The 15,379-nt window shown below is 36.3% G+C and overlaps 1 protein-coding gene across 1 annotated transcript; it reads right to left on the bottom strand.

Moving 5' to 3' along the window:
* Positions 1-9,137: 9,137 nt before the first annotated feature.
* Positions 9,138-13,873, bottom strand: LOC137720364 (zinc finger CCCH domain-containing protein 11-like). The gene is made up of 8 exons (XM_068459424.1): positions 13,455-13,873; positions 13,223-13,307; positions 12,951-13,094; positions 12,777-12,865; positions 11,764-11,952; positions 11,458-11,588; positions 11,276-11,375; positions 9,138-9,630 (listed from the first exon to the last, which is right to left on the bottom strand). The coding sequence occupies exons 1-8, from the start codon at positions 13,614-13,616 to the stop codon at positions 9,430-9,432; spliced, it is 1,101 nt and encodes a 366-aa protein (XP_068315525.1). The 5' UTR covers positions 13,617-13,873; the 3' UTR covers positions 9,138-9,429.
* Positions 13,874-15,379: the final 1,506 nt, after the last annotated feature.

The raw sequence follows: 15,379 nt of genomic DNA, 5'->3' as shown, positions 1-15,379 counted from the left end.
AGAGCCCTTGTCTTCTCAAGAAGGTCTTGATTTTTTCTCCCGGCAACCCCATTTTGTTGGGGTGTGCCAACACAATATGTTTGATGTAAGATGCCATGAGTGCTTAGGTATTGAGACATGTTATGGGACATATATTCAATGCCATTGTCGGACCTTAATATGTAAATTTTAGATGAAAATTGAGTACCAACAAGTTTATGAAAATCTTGGAAAACATTTACAAGCTCACTTTCGAATTTCAAAAGATACAACCAAGTGATCCTTGTAAAATCATCAACAAAGGTTACAAAATACCTATATCCATCAAAGGACTCAAGGATTGGACTCCAAATATCTGAGTGTATGATTTCAAAAGGATTACTAGCCCTAGACATAGAGGGATCAAAATGTAACCTAGCAAACTTAGACAAGTGACACACATCACACTGTAACTTGTCTTTACAAAGCTTTGGGAACAAAAAAGACATCACTTTCTCATAAGGATGTGCCAATTGTTGATGCCAAAGTTGTTGGTCTTGAAAAACACAGGAACTAACTTGAAAAACCTTGGGTTTCTTGAAGTCTTTAGCTAGATAAATATAGTCCATTCAAAAAGAAACCTTCATCAATCTTCCTCATGGTGGTAATGTCTTGAAAAACAACATTATGAAGAGAGAAAATGGCTAGGCAATTTAGAGAGTTTGTGATGGTTCCAACTGTTAACAACTGAAAAGGAAAAGAAGGAACATAAAGAGCTACCAACTCAATAAAGTCTTAAAACAGTTTGATTTTTTCCTTTCCTTACAACTGAAGCACTTTTTCCATTGGCTAATGACACTTGAGATGAATTAGACAATTTTTTTAAATCATGCAGGTTAATGAGCTCGTTGGTCATGTGATCCATGGCATCTGAATCTACAATATAATAATCATGCTCACTACTAACATTAAGGGCAGTTAAGAATGCATTCATTGTACTTGGAACACCTCTATGTGGAACACAATCACTGTTAGCTAGAAAGTTGGCAAACTTTCCAAGCAAGGCAGTGTGGTTTTTTACTTTAGACACAAGAGCTTCTTCACACTCAGTGTGCAACTGCTTTTTATTAAGATAAGTAGTAGATTGATTGATCAGCTTGCAAGATTAGCTGTGAAGTTTGACATTCCCTCAGTTGCAAAGGTAGCTGCATGATTGGCCTTGTAAGAAGAGTGACTTGGACCCTTTTGGGGACCTTTATTCTTCTTTAAGAACTTAGGTTCTAGCTCAGGATGAAGGATCCAACACTTGTCTCTAGTATGCCCCGTGGTATCATAATAATTGCACTTTAAATCAAGTTTTTTTTCCTATGTAAACCTTTGCTTCAACTCGATTATTGCTAGATATATAAGCTCTAGTTTCAGGTGTACTAGTCTTAGTCTCTTGACTCATCACTTTCTTCCTCACTTCTTCATTTTGAATGATAGCACAAACTCCAGTGAAGGAATGAAGCTCAAAGTTCATCAGAATATGGCTTTTAAGATCTTCGAACTATGGACCCAAACTTGCTAAGAGTTGAAAGATCTTGTCTTCCTCAGCTCTCTTGATTAAAATAGTAGCATTAGTCGTATGAGGACGATAAACATCGAGCTCATTCCACATGCTTGTCAGGTTACCAAGGTGTTGAACAAAGGGCTTCCTTGCTTGTTGCAAACTTGAGATGTCTTTCTTGAGCTGGAAGACATGTACAACATTATTTTGGTTGCCATACATTTCTTGAACTTGCTTTCATAGGTGCATAGATGATTTCGAATAGTTGAATATTTCAACAATTCTATGCTCCATGGAATTAAGTAACCAAGACATGACCAACTAGTCCTTACACAACCCCGACTTATATGTAGGAAAGGTGGTTTCAGGTGCCTCAGTAACACCATTGACATAACCTAGCTTGGATCTTCCTCCCAATGCGAGAAAGATAGTGACACACCCGACCCTGATATCCTTCAAATACCAAGGTAGGCATGTGCTAGCCGACACCCGAAGATGACGAAGCCATATTAGAATGCATGAGAACTAGAAAGAAATAACTAACATAAATAACTTGTAAAATTAACTACAATGAATATGCAATTAAGGAACGTGTTCAGAGCATACAAATAATCCGAGACACTAAAAAGGAATAATATATAATTGAATGAACAAAAGGATGAGTCCTACACCGAGAAGACTAGAAGATGTCGATGCGAGAGTGCCTTGACGTCGAGATTGTACGCCTCGATTCTAAGTCCTGAAAGGGCGCAAAACAAAACATGAGTGAACCAAGTTGATATATATAAGTAGTACTAACATAGTTATTCAACAACGTATTGACCCCCAAAGTTTATGAAAACTCATGTAGCATAATCAAAAATAGGTTTTCCAAAAACCCTAGCATGCCATAAAACTTCATAAAACATATATTATATATAGTGTGCTAAATAATGGTATCAGTATCGCTCGAAGGCATATAAAACTCTTCATTTGCCCGAAGGCATATAGAACACTTCATTCGCCTGAATTCGCTCGAAGGCATATAGAACACTTTATTCGCCCAAAGATATATAGAACACTTTATTCGCCTGAAGGCCTTCATTCGCCCATAGGCTCCTACAACACCCGACCAAAGCCATATATAAATATTAATCACCTAGCACCCGACCAAAGCCATATATAAGTATTAATCGCCCGTAGGCTCCTATAGCACTCGACCGAAGCCAATATAAAAGTATTATTCGCCTGTATGCAGATCGTATAAGTAACCACTAAATAAACACATAAGAATATTAACATAATATTTCTAACATATATATATATATACACACACATATATATCTCAAATCGGAGCTCAGTAACTAAAACGTCATATCGTGAAACCACGTTCATAAGTATGTATATAGTCATTAATCATATATACATCAAAGAACGTAAATCCGATAAAGCATAATATATCATAAAGTGTGAATCGAATTTGCTCATAAATGTTTCATAAAACGTAACCAATAAATCATGTTTTTCATACATGCATTTTGGAAGGAGTCCGCTCATAGATATTTCGCTGTCGAAGAGCCGTGCAAACTAGAGAAAACGGAAACACCATAAACAATTACACCTAAGCACATAAAGGTACCAATTAATAAAACTAGACTATAATGATTGAATTTCAGGAAACAAACGTCGTAAATGGGGACTTAGGGTACCCCCATGCGCCACCACATGGAGGCGGCCCGGACGGCCACGCGCCGCCGCACGCACCGATTTAGGTCGTCGAAAAGTTAGCTAGAAAATTAACCGGTGCCGCCGTCATAGTATTTCTGATGGAGGCGTGTGTGCTCCACACGCAGACCTATGCGCTAATTGGGTTCTGGGTTTGGGGCCAGTTCAGTTTGGGGTTTGGGTTTGGGCTCAATGGGTTTAGGCTTGGGCAATTGGGCTAGGTAATAGGGTTTGGGCTTGGTAGCCCGGCCCAAAGGTTTGGGCCGGTTTCTGGGATGGGTTTTGGATTCGGGTTAAGGATTTAGGTCGGGTCGACCCGGTTTCAGGCCAAAGGTTGGCCGGTTTCTGGGCAAGTTTTCAAACGCTCATAACTTCTTCGATACTCAACCAAATCGAGCGATTCAAAAACCAAAGTTAGTACTCAACAAGATGAAGAGAATGATACCTTGCACAATGGCTAACTTGCCGTGGTTTGGCCAGAAAACACCTCAAAAGTGGCGGTGTTTGTCGGAAAACTAGGAAAAGCTACTCTGAGCTATTTTCGATGATTAACACGTATGTACAACTTAAAACAAGTTTTGATCTAACCCTAAAACATATCCCAAGGGTTTCTAGAAGCTTACCAACATTGGAAAATCACAAAACACATGGGGAAAAATGATGAATAGTGACAACGTCACTGTGGAGTTCTTCGGTATTTGATACGGGGTTTCGAGGCTTCTCCGTCCAAGTGGTGGTGGTTTAAGGTGGTTGTGGTTGCTCTGTGTGTGTGGGTCAGAGAGGAGAAGGAGAGTTTGCAGAGAGAGGGCTCGGGGAGAGGGGAGAGATAGAAAGAATGAGCGAAAGTGAGCGAGAGAGATGAGAGAGTTGTGAAAGAGAGTTCACGGGTTCAAAATGAAGAAAGGAAAAAGAACCAGGGGATAAAATCAAGGGTGGGCCCCCTTGGGCACACCAATTAAGATCAAAAGCATAATTTCAAAATAAATATCCCAAACTTAGTGAAATTACAAAAATACCCTTTTGTTCCGTAAATTTCGGGACGGGTTGTCATAGATAACATAAGCCCAGGCAAGGTAATTGAATTCATTCAATAAAACGGAACTGAGACGTTGGTTGGGATTAACTTCAACGTCAGATTGAGCTGAAGTAGCCAATGAGCTTTCGGCTTTAAATGAATTTTCTTCAACCATCTTGGCATGAAGGAAAAGAAAGAAAACACAGCGAAAACAACATAGGTAGGAATCTAGGGTTCCTGCTCTGATACCATGTTGAATTTTAGAGTTGTATATTTCATAAATGAAACCTTTACAGTAACTAAACATATATAGAAGAGAGGAGAGTGAAGAAATAGACTTCAATCAATCCCATTAATCACTCATTCAAACAGTCCTAATCTATTTACAATAACAAGAAAAGCAAAGTCCTTTAATTGAAGGGAAAGTACAACATGAATAAGTATCCATGATAAAACCCTTAACCCTTACCGAGAGTTATACACTGGATTAACAACCAACCCTAATTGACAATGATTGTTGCAATAAGACACCCAATAGCCTCCAACTTCCAACACTCCAAGATCACAAATTTCTCACCTATGGTGGAATTTTTTTTATTTGATTGTTGAGTATTCTCGTATAATAGTTGATCTCAACTCTATTGTTGATTATCTTAAATATATATATATATATATATATATATATATATATATATATATATATATAATTTTAGATCCCATGAGGCTTTGCCTTACTCCTCAAGGCTTTTGCCTAGGCAGTAGGCAGGGCTATTCATAAGACGCCTTGATTTTGCTTTCGCTTTTTAAAACATGCTGGTTGTGAGGCTTTAAAAAAAGTAAAAACTATTTTGTGTTCAATTTAGCATATTACAATAACTTTTATTTTAGTTATTTTTATTTAATTTTGTTTGACACAATTAATTTAGTCTTTTCTCATTTTGATTGACAAAGAAGGTTTTGATAATGGGTAGTTTAAATTGTTTATGTATATCTATGAATTATGAATGTAATTTCGATAAAAAAATAATCAGAAAAAATTCATAAGAATTAAAGTTGCAAAAAAGTACATTCAAGTGTGACAATTTTTTAAGCAGTTCATGAACCAAATCATATCCATCCAATATTCTTATTAATTAAATTAGCTTTTTTAATGGATTTTTTTTTTTTTTTTTGGATATTTGGGAATCTTTCTTATCCTATCATTGGAAGTGATAACTGAATACTCATTGTTTACTTGAGCAAATTGTATTCATTCTTTGACTTCAATTGTCATCTTACGTCACAAAAGCCAGTGTCATCAGCATGTCACTCAATATCATCACAACTTTATAAATTAATTTAATTGTTGGGGGTTTGTTTAAATGTTTAATTAATTAGGATATCAATACGGCAAATAATATTAAATGAGAATGCTTGCTGCACGAGTTGTCCAAAAACAAATTGAATATTTGGCTAATAAAAAAAGATATTTTTCAAGTGATAAAGTCTACCTATTTTGTCTGAGAGTGAAAAGATTATGTGCTTAACTTAAAGTTCGCTGGTACCCACTCACCCATAGTCTCCTATTCCCTTTTTGTAAAAGTTGCAAGCATTAACCCTAGCCCTGGAGAGTGGCCACCACAGCTGCACATATGAGAGAGAGAGGAGGAGGAGGAGCAGGATACTGTATCCTTCTATTCATATCCTCTTCCATCATTTCTTCTTATATATTATTTTTTGTCTTATTATGTCTATAACAAAAATCAATATAAGATGTTGACATGACTTAACCGTGACCATTCAAATAAGAGGGTATAGAATAGTATAAAGATTATGAGGGTAGAGAATCTTCCTATGAGGTTTAAGTGTGTTCAAACTTTGAAAGACTATTTCTTTAGGATGATGATGAGGACTTGAAATCAAGAAAGCAATCTTTCCAAAATATTAGATTTCACATTTCACATCAATTGCATGCATAATACTAACAAGTGGTGTTAGTTTGGAAAGAAAGGTACCTAAAAGATGGTTTGGTCTTATGTTTTACTAAGACTAGATTAAAGCATGCATCTTGTAAACTAGTCTTTGATCTTATCCTATTTGGACTGCAATGTTATTGATAGTCAATTGATCAAAGAAATTGAATTAGAATTCCTGAACAGAAACAAAGGAAAAAAAAAAGCTAAAAGAGAAAACAAAAGTGAGACCATATCCCCGATAAACATGCATTCACAATGATGATGGTGACTTCTTACAAACATCTGTTGCTGTTTGCATTTTTCACATTTTTTTTCCCTCTGTTTCTGTTCCTATGATCAATTGACTAGCTAAAAAAATCAAGAGGACTGCAGGGAGAAAAATAGAATACTCTCCAATTTGGATTCGCCTCCTAACCCAATTTTCTTGCTTTCTTAGAGATCAACGTAAAAGTGGATGACAGCTTCGCTTGGAGCCCAAGTCACAGATGTCAGTAAGAAGTCACCATCACGGCATCACCGTTGTGAATGCATATGGTGCATTGGGGACATGCTCTTTCATAATTATAAAACTAATAGTGCACCAAATGGCCTGCAGCCCTAAATTAATTACCCCCAAGATTATCAATGGCTTAAATATAAAAGGATAATTAACTCGTCAAATCGTGCCTAAACGCATCATTCATTTTCCCGTCGAAAAGATTGTCAAGGGACAACATATCTGTCATGTTCTTTATTTGACAGAAACATATACAGAGGTTCCCACATGGAAATTCAGGAAGATTATGTTTTGAAATATAAGGTAATCTTAAACAAGGACATGTGAACTTTTGACTATCCTTTTGCACTTATCTCTACAAATAGAAAAGAGTTCCCACCATTCAATTCACGTTTCTTTGTAATTACGAATGTTGCCCGTCTTACTGGTTGACTGAGACCGAACAATATTAAAATTGGATCCAAATTAGTTCTATAGAATCTTGATATTAAAAGACAAGATATTCTTCTAATTTAATTGAAATAGGTCTTTGGACCGAGCCAGCAGAGCAAGTGAATATGTTGAAGCTTTTTGACTGGAAGTTTGGATCCCAGTTGTTTGTTGCCCCTAGTGAAGTTACTTTGAAGGTTGATCAAGCAAGTCAAAAAAAGCCATCAACTTTTGGGGTTGCCAAATTGTAACTGGTTACTAGATACAGCTGTGTCAATACATAACTCTAATTTGAGTTAAATTTAGAATTAATCTGTGAACTATAACTCTAATATAGATTTCATCTGTTAATTTTGATCCTTAAATTTAACAGAACATGGAGCAATGATCCATTCCGTTAACTTCTGTAAAAAAAAAAAAAAATTGTCCTTCATATACTTAGGTTCAAAGTAAGTTTAATCCTCAAAGACGCCAGCGATGAGACCAGTGCCATCATCACTGGTAAACCGGCTAAACGTTTATTTGGAACTTCATGTTATGATTTAGTTGTCGAAAAAGGTTTACTGATCAACAAGAGTTACCATATGCAATTCTCTAATGTCGAGGGCAGATCAAAAATTTTCAACTTCAATTTTGAAATTTGAAAAATGATTTCAACAGAAATGATCTTTTGATCCAAGCGATTTTCGACGACAAAATACAAGATGTTCAATCAAGCTCCAAGCTTCAAATAACCTGACATTTACTAATGTATTAATCGCTCTTCTGTTTATATGGATTTAAGGGAAACTGAAATTACTGAAGAAATAGATGAACAAAACACTTCGGACACTGAAGATTTTCCCATCAAATCTCTCAAGAACAAAGTGTCTCCAAACAAATCTGAAATAGTGTTTACTACCAAAACCTAGTACGTTACATCTATTTGTTATTAATACATGTAATTTCATAACTCAAATTTTATCATATTTCTCATGCAAAGAATTTAATTTCAATCTACAGCAAGAACAAGTGCAAAGATGACTGAAGTTCTATGTAACAATATAGAACAAAATATTTTTTTATGAGCCCAAGGACATAGTCGTTCAAATATGCTTTTTTGGTTGTACATAGAACTTTTAACATAGAGTTGGTAAAATACAGGTGCAAAATGAATGACTAATCAATGTGGGAGACTTTTGGAAGTGTATAATTGTAACTTGGAAATTTCCCCTTTGGATTGTAAATATGCTTTTGATGTAAAGTAAATAGAATGTCATATAATTGTGATAGATTTTATTGCACCACCTCCTTTTCTACTTATGCTACAAGGAATCATGACTTGATTTTGAGTCTCTCATTTTAGCCACATCACTGCCAACTACTATTGCACCTTAGATACCAATTAAGCAGCCATCACTCTCAAATTCATATGGAAAACTCATCATATGAATGGTATATTGCTGGTACTTAGAAATCCGATATTGATGAATTATTTAGAAATAAACGTGTTAAATTGTGATTACTGATTCATAACCTGCAGCGGAGCGCGGACAATTTTGCTAGTTAGTTCTATAGAGTCTAGTCATTTATAAGAGGATTTATAAGACACAATATGTTGTACTGTTTTTCATTTTAAACGTCCGGTCATAATATTTATAAGTTCACCAAACAAAGGACAAGATATTCTTCTAATTTAATTGAAATAGGTCTTTGGACCGAGCCAGCAGAGCAAGTGAATACGTTGAAGCTTTTTTACCGGAAGTTTGGATCCCAGTTGTTTATTGCCTCTAGTGAATTTACTTTAAAGGCTGATCAAGCCAGTCAAAAAAGCCATCAACTTTTGGGGTTGCCAAATTGCAACTGGTTACTGGATACAGCCTAATTTGAGTTAAATTTAGAATTAATCTTTGAGCTATAACTCTAATCTAGATTTCATCTGTTAATTTTGATCCGTAAATTTAACAAAACATGGAGCAATGATCCATTCCGTTAACTTCTGTGAAAAAAATGCTGAGCCCACGTGTCCGGTTTATGATGCCACGTAGATAATTATGAAAAATAAAATTGAAATAACAAAGTTGAAGTTAAGTCAGCACTGTTTGAAAATGCAATTATAATAATACAGAAGACTACCAAAGTAGATGGTAAGAACAGCAATCTTAATCAAAATTTGGATTTTTTTTTCTTGCATAAAACACCAAGTCAAATCCAGAACACCCAGAATTTAGCATAAAGACAGCATCTCAGGATGAATAATACATTATTTCCTCTCTCATTTCTCGATATCTCGTCTCTTTCGGCCCCCAACAAGCAAACTGTCAACAGTACTCTCTCCCCCTCTTCAAGATGTCTCTATACCGGGCTCCCGTATCTGAATGGATGTTTTCGACAAACTTGCTTCAAGTTCATTTAACTCATCCAAGTCCAGCTCGTCGTCATCATCATCATCATCATCTTCATTATCATTATCGACGGGGACTTCAGAACCAGCAGCACTAGTAGAGGCGCTTGGTCCTACTCCTGCTGCTGAGTTGTCTTTGGCCTGAAATGGAACACAGTCAAACTCGGATAACAAAATAAAATGGAAATTGTCAAGGCAATATAAATTGTCCATGTAAATGGGAACCATGCGACATTATTTGAACCAGGTAATCTAAGAGTTTAGGAAAGCACTGTATACAAAAGCACATCCATGATACAAATGCTCCTTGTTTCAGAATATTTGTTCCTCGGGTAATGAGCGAAACATAGTCCTTCAAAGTTATGATAATACTTGTCCGCCAAAACTGGAATTACCAGAGCGGAGATTTTGGTTCATGGGTTACTGATTAATAGTCTTTTTTATACGAAACAAACTTTTATTAATGAAAAAAATAGGACAACAAAGGTGAACCAAGTCGTCCACTACTAAGAAAGTATGAAATTTTCTCTCCATAGCGTTTTCACATCAACATTAAACTTCAATCTCAAAATGTCTTCATTTTCTTTGGCATAAGCGAAAAGCGTGTATTAAGGTTAAAATCATGCTTTGAAGAAAATGGTTTTTATCACCATAAGTCCCGTAGATTCCCCCCATAGACTATCTATAAGTCAAAAGGGCACCACTCCTTTGAAACAGGAGGAACCTAAACTTTTGAAACAAATTAAAATGACCAGTTTTATAAGGTTTGACCTCCTTGATCACAGGAAAGACGGGGAGAACAAACAATAATTCATGGCCAAACAAATGAAGTAACAAGTAGCGAAATGAATATGATCACACAAGTGAACTACGGAAGTTCAAAGCACCAGCCAATTAATAGAATTTTTGTGGCCTAAAATAACATGGCAACAATTAACATGAAGACAGTGCACATACATGTAGGTATGTTAACGGTAAGAGCACAAGTTTACGAGTCACAGATGCTCGCTTTACACGGTTCATGGTTAGAACAGAAGTCAGTCAGAGAGTATGCTTATAATGCATGGAACAAGGCAACAGACAGAACCAGAAAGGGCTAAGAAAAACATAGTATAAACCCTTAAAAGGATCTTGATGCATGCATCTGTAATCAAAATTTTATGATCTCACCAGAAAAAAAACTTCACACCATGATCTACTATAAACGAAACCAACAAAGAGATACAATGTGAAAAACAAAATGAGATAAGAACAAGGATTTGAAAGAAAAAAAAAAATCACATCATGACATTACCAACAGAGAATCTTATTGCATAGCTTCAATCACATTTTGGTATTACCTTGGCGAACTTATAAGAATGTTCAAAGATCCCTTCAACCCATCTTTCACAGCGTTATTACTACAATAACTGTCAATTCTGCAAACCCGCCCCCCCCCCAAAAAAAACAACAAAACCAAAATGGAATGACCTGAACCCCAGCATTAAAATTATGTGATTGAAAAAGAGCAGATGTGGACTCTTATCTCTGTTGGTAAGCCAATGATTTTATTTGGCAGCAAAAAAGCTTTCTGACTTGAGATACGAAAACCTCTCTTAATACAAAAAGGAAGCAAATTCACAGATAGAAATAATATTCACACAAGACAGCAATGAGATGTTGGAAGTTAAATTTTAGCCAAAATAATACCAAAAGAACATACTAAGGCTTCACCGACTTCAAAATGGAATGGTATGCTATCAGTCCATAAAATCAATCGCACGCATATACCGAAGGGACATATTACCTTCTCTTCAGAAGCCTCAGGATCTTGTCTTTGGTATTTTTCATATGCTTCAGCATCATCCACAAACACACTAGCATCCGAAAGAAACAACTCACGACCACTGAAATACAGGAAAACTTCAGTCAATAGCATAAAACAAAAAAATTTACAAAAATGCAAAAAAAAATAGAAAGGAACAGAACCTCATGCGGTCATTCTTAGCCCTCTCAGCTCGTTGTGCAGCCAAGCCAGCCTCCTTCTCTTCTGTCTTTTTATTCCTCCATTGCATGAACAACTCAGTGGTCATTGGAGTAATGGTTGTTACTTTTGCACGCTGCAGTAACCAGCAGATGATCAACAGTAAGAATTAGATATACAAAACTGAAGAAATAAAGCTAAAAGTACTTAGGGATACAATACATATAGTTGCAAATGTACAAAAGGTCTCTATCACAACACATATGGATAAAATGAAAACGTAAAGTCAACAAAATCAATATGATCATCACCTGATTTTCAATTTCATCCTCAATGGCAACTTTTTCAGCCTCTTCATCAAGAAGTGCCTTCATCTGAGATTTCAAAACATAACCAGGAGGAAGAGCATGTCTGTAGTGGCACTCTTTTCCACCATTTGGACAAGACCAAAACCAACCATACTGTTTCTTTTCCACTGCATCTAAGAAGTGTTTGCAAACCTGTACATATAGAAAGCCCGCCTTAGATTCATAACTACATTCAGAGATTTCACATTACCAAATGAATATGGCCAAAATTAGAAAAAGCATGTTACTTTCTACCAGTCACTATTTTTAATGCTTATATTTTCTCATCTCGAAGCCAAAAAATAATTCCGCCTCTATTATTCTACAACTCAACCCAATTTAACTCACTAGCATAGCCTACAAACGAGAATCCAAACTAAATCCCAAATATTGTTTCACATTACAGATTCTTTACAAGAATGTCTTAAGTAACATTCAGCACCGCAAACAGCCAAACAGAGTAAACGAACAACTGAAAAGAGTAAAAGTAAAAGTATCCACCCGCCAAATCTATCTACAGAAGACATAAATTGATCACCTGAACTCTATATGTACTTGCATAAAGTTGCAGCATACCCTATTGTCAATGACTTGTTCTTTCAGTTATCAGATTACGACATTAATAATTTAACTCTTAACATAACCCTTAGGATCAAGGATTGCAAAACTGACCTACATTACCTAAACTAGTATTAAAAGAAGACCGATGTCCCATGCAACTAAGACTGTGCCTCCCTCGTTTTTTTTTCCTCCTCATGAAACATATTATTGATGTAATGGGTAATATGCCCAGCAATGCCTCCATATTCCATCCTAAATCATCAGAAACATTTAAAGGGTGGGTATGGAGGAAGGAAGGAGGGATAGATAGATGAATATCTAAAGACAGATGGAGAGCAACACATTCAAATGCAAATTACACTAAAAGCTTCTATGTCAGATATAAAAAACAATTTACGATAAGAAAACCAACATACAATTTCGGTGGGCTTATTCTGGTTATACTCATTCTTCTTTGACTCCACAACCTTTTCCAACGTCGCTTGATCCCAATCCTCCATAGTGTCTGAAAAATAATCAGTCTAGAATAAGCAAAACATGTGCGATAAATTAGCATCAGAACATTAAACACGATATGTCAATCCTCTCACCTTCATCATCACGCTTATCACTGTAAATATCAATCTTTTCACCCTTCCTCTGGACATTCAAGTCATGCGAAAACTTGCACTTGAATCCCTTGGTACATTGCCCAAACTTGAAAAACTCGCATAATATAGACTTGGGATCAACACCTATTCAAATTCCCAATTCGATTACAAGCATATCAAAACCAATCCGCGATCGAACACAATATAATCGACCATCACCAAACAAAATTAGGAAAAATGTGAGAGTTGGAGTACATACTAATACTACATACCAGCTGGCACTTTCGGCTGACTAACAGCAACCTTAAACAAATCATTGAGCTCCTTCTCTTTGGCTTTCTCTTCCTCTTTCTTTTTCTGCAAAATCCATCAAAATTTGATAAAAACCAATTCCAACCCAAACACTAACTCCAATAAAAATAGTTAATTTACATTCTCAGCTAATTTTCTGCGTATCCAAACAGAACCCAATGGGGGAAAAATCAACAAAGATATAAATCGGACCTTGGCTTTGGCTGGGTCTACTTTGGGCTGGACTGCCTGCTTGAGATTCTGGACGTACTTCTGGACGTTCTTGCTCTTGTTCTTGTTCTTGAGCCCGAAGGTTTTGTCCTCCACAACCTTCTGCTTCTTCGCCAAGTCGGCCTTCGATGCCTTTGGCGGCATGGCTACGTCGATTCAACGAACAGAACAAATTAATGGAAAAAGGGGGAAATTGGAGCAATCAGTGTTTCCGAATTGAATAAAAGTTATTAACTTCCGGTGGGGATTTTGCTTAATTTTGAATCAGAGATGGCGATTAGGTTTTCGAGAGCCCTCTCTGTGCGCGAGAAGGAAAAGCGAGCGGCGGTCGAGTGAGGTGTTTTGTTTGGGTGACATAAAATGTCCATTTTGCCCGAGCGTCGAGTGCGGCATCTCCCTACCAAAGGTAGAGGCAGAAGCGAAACGCGTGCAATTTATCATATTATTTAGGTTTCGTAATTCTAACATAAAATGATTGCAAGTAAAGAGAGAAAGAGATGAATATTGATATTATTACTTTCATTTCTCTTCTTTTTTGTATAAAGAGAGGAAGAGAGGGATATTGATATTATTGCTTTCATTTATATTATTGCTTTCATTTCTTTTCTTTTTTGTGTAAAGAGAGGAAGAGAGAGATATTGATATTATTGCTTTCATTTCTTTTCTTTTTTGTTGTGTATTGTGATCATACGCAGAGTGTTCTTTAAATAAAGTCACACCCGTGAAAACTTATAAAGGTGAAATGAGTGTTCTTTGAAAAACCTCATACAACACCAACATGGTCACTATTCTAAAATCTTCCTCACATTTGGCTAACAACGTGGGACATTTACTCCCACAACTTTTACAACAATAAGTTTGTATTTTTTGTTTTTTTTTTTTTACGTCAAATTGCTTTTAGAGTTTTGAAGTTTGAAGATATCTAAGTTCAATGTTCAAAATCTACTCAAGGTTTTTAAGTCTAAAGAATACCAAATTTTCGAAGTTGGCGTCATCTGTAGGCTGTAGCCAATTTGGTATGTTTGCAGAATCCAAATTGGCGTTAAAGCTATGTGACAGGGAAAAAAATCAAGGGATTGACCATCAAAAGTATGGTTCCTGAATTATGTAGCAGGCTTGGGGAAGGAGGAGAGGGTTTTTACAAAATCCAACATGGGCATTCTGTTATGATTACACCTGCTGTGAGTAGATAATTTCCGTTGCGTTTTTAGGATAATATTTTGAAATGACAATAATAACTCTCTTTTCTTTTTCTTATTTTTTCCCTCGTTTTACAGATACGTATGGGGCTGGGCACGGCAATTTTAGGCAGATGTCAAGCAGCTTATGCGTAATCTCAACGAGTTAAGTGAGAACTCTGTTCCTTGTTAATGAGTAAATAAATGAAGTTAGCAAACATCCATTATCTAGGTGCTATATCTAAGTAGTACTTTTTCAAGCAACACTTAAAGTCAACATGCTTCTACTAAAAGCACTTATAGCAAAGTATGCTTACGCACAGCAGGGTTCTATACTTATATTGGATGCATTTTCCATGTCTAACAAAAGGGTTCTATTTGGATGATTTGCTCCATTCCTGTATTGAAGAACATCGTAGGTTATTAATTTTTTTTGTTTTCGTTGTCCTTTGTAACATCATCAACTCCCTTTTCTTTCAACTCTAAGTTTCATACTATAATTGGAATGATCCAGATCAGCCGCCTGCTTACACACAAACAGGCTGCATTTCTTCCACGCGACTTGGAACGGGCACTTTCAGAATTTCTCCAGCAAGCATCTTCCAACAGGTGAGACTGGGATTCCTGTCATGTTCAAATTGTTTAACACCCTACCTGTGTGCAGACGTGGGTGGGTGTAGCCACATTGGCTATAGCAAATTTCTCCCCCTATGCATCCGAGTTGGAAAC

Source organism: Pyrus communis, chromosome 16, assembly GCF_963583255.1.
Source record: "Pyrus communis chromosome 16, drPyrComm1.1, whole genome shotgun sequence".
NCBI classification, from domain to species: Eukaryota; Viridiplantae; Streptophyta; class Magnoliopsida; order Rosales; family Rosaceae; genus Pyrus; species Pyrus communis.
This window is presented reverse-complemented; position numbering and strand designations above follow the sequence as displayed.

What these genes read in the sequence shown, in the direction of transcription:
- LOC137720364 (XM_068459424.1), bottom strand. Translation starts at nt 13,616, where the DNA reads ATGCCGCCAAAGGCATCGAAGGCCGACTTGGCGAAGAAGCAGAAGGTT. An exon ending in TGATAAGCGTGATGATGAAG is followed by an intron (nt 12,866 to 12,950) that starts GTGAGAGGATTG and finishes ATTATTTTTCAG; the next exon opens with ACACTATGGAGGATTGGGAT. An exon ending in CTGAGGCTTCTGAAGAGAAG is followed by an intron (nt 9,631 to 11,275) that starts GTAATATGTCCC and finishes GTTCCATTTCAG; the next exon opens with GCCAAAGACAACTCAGCAGC.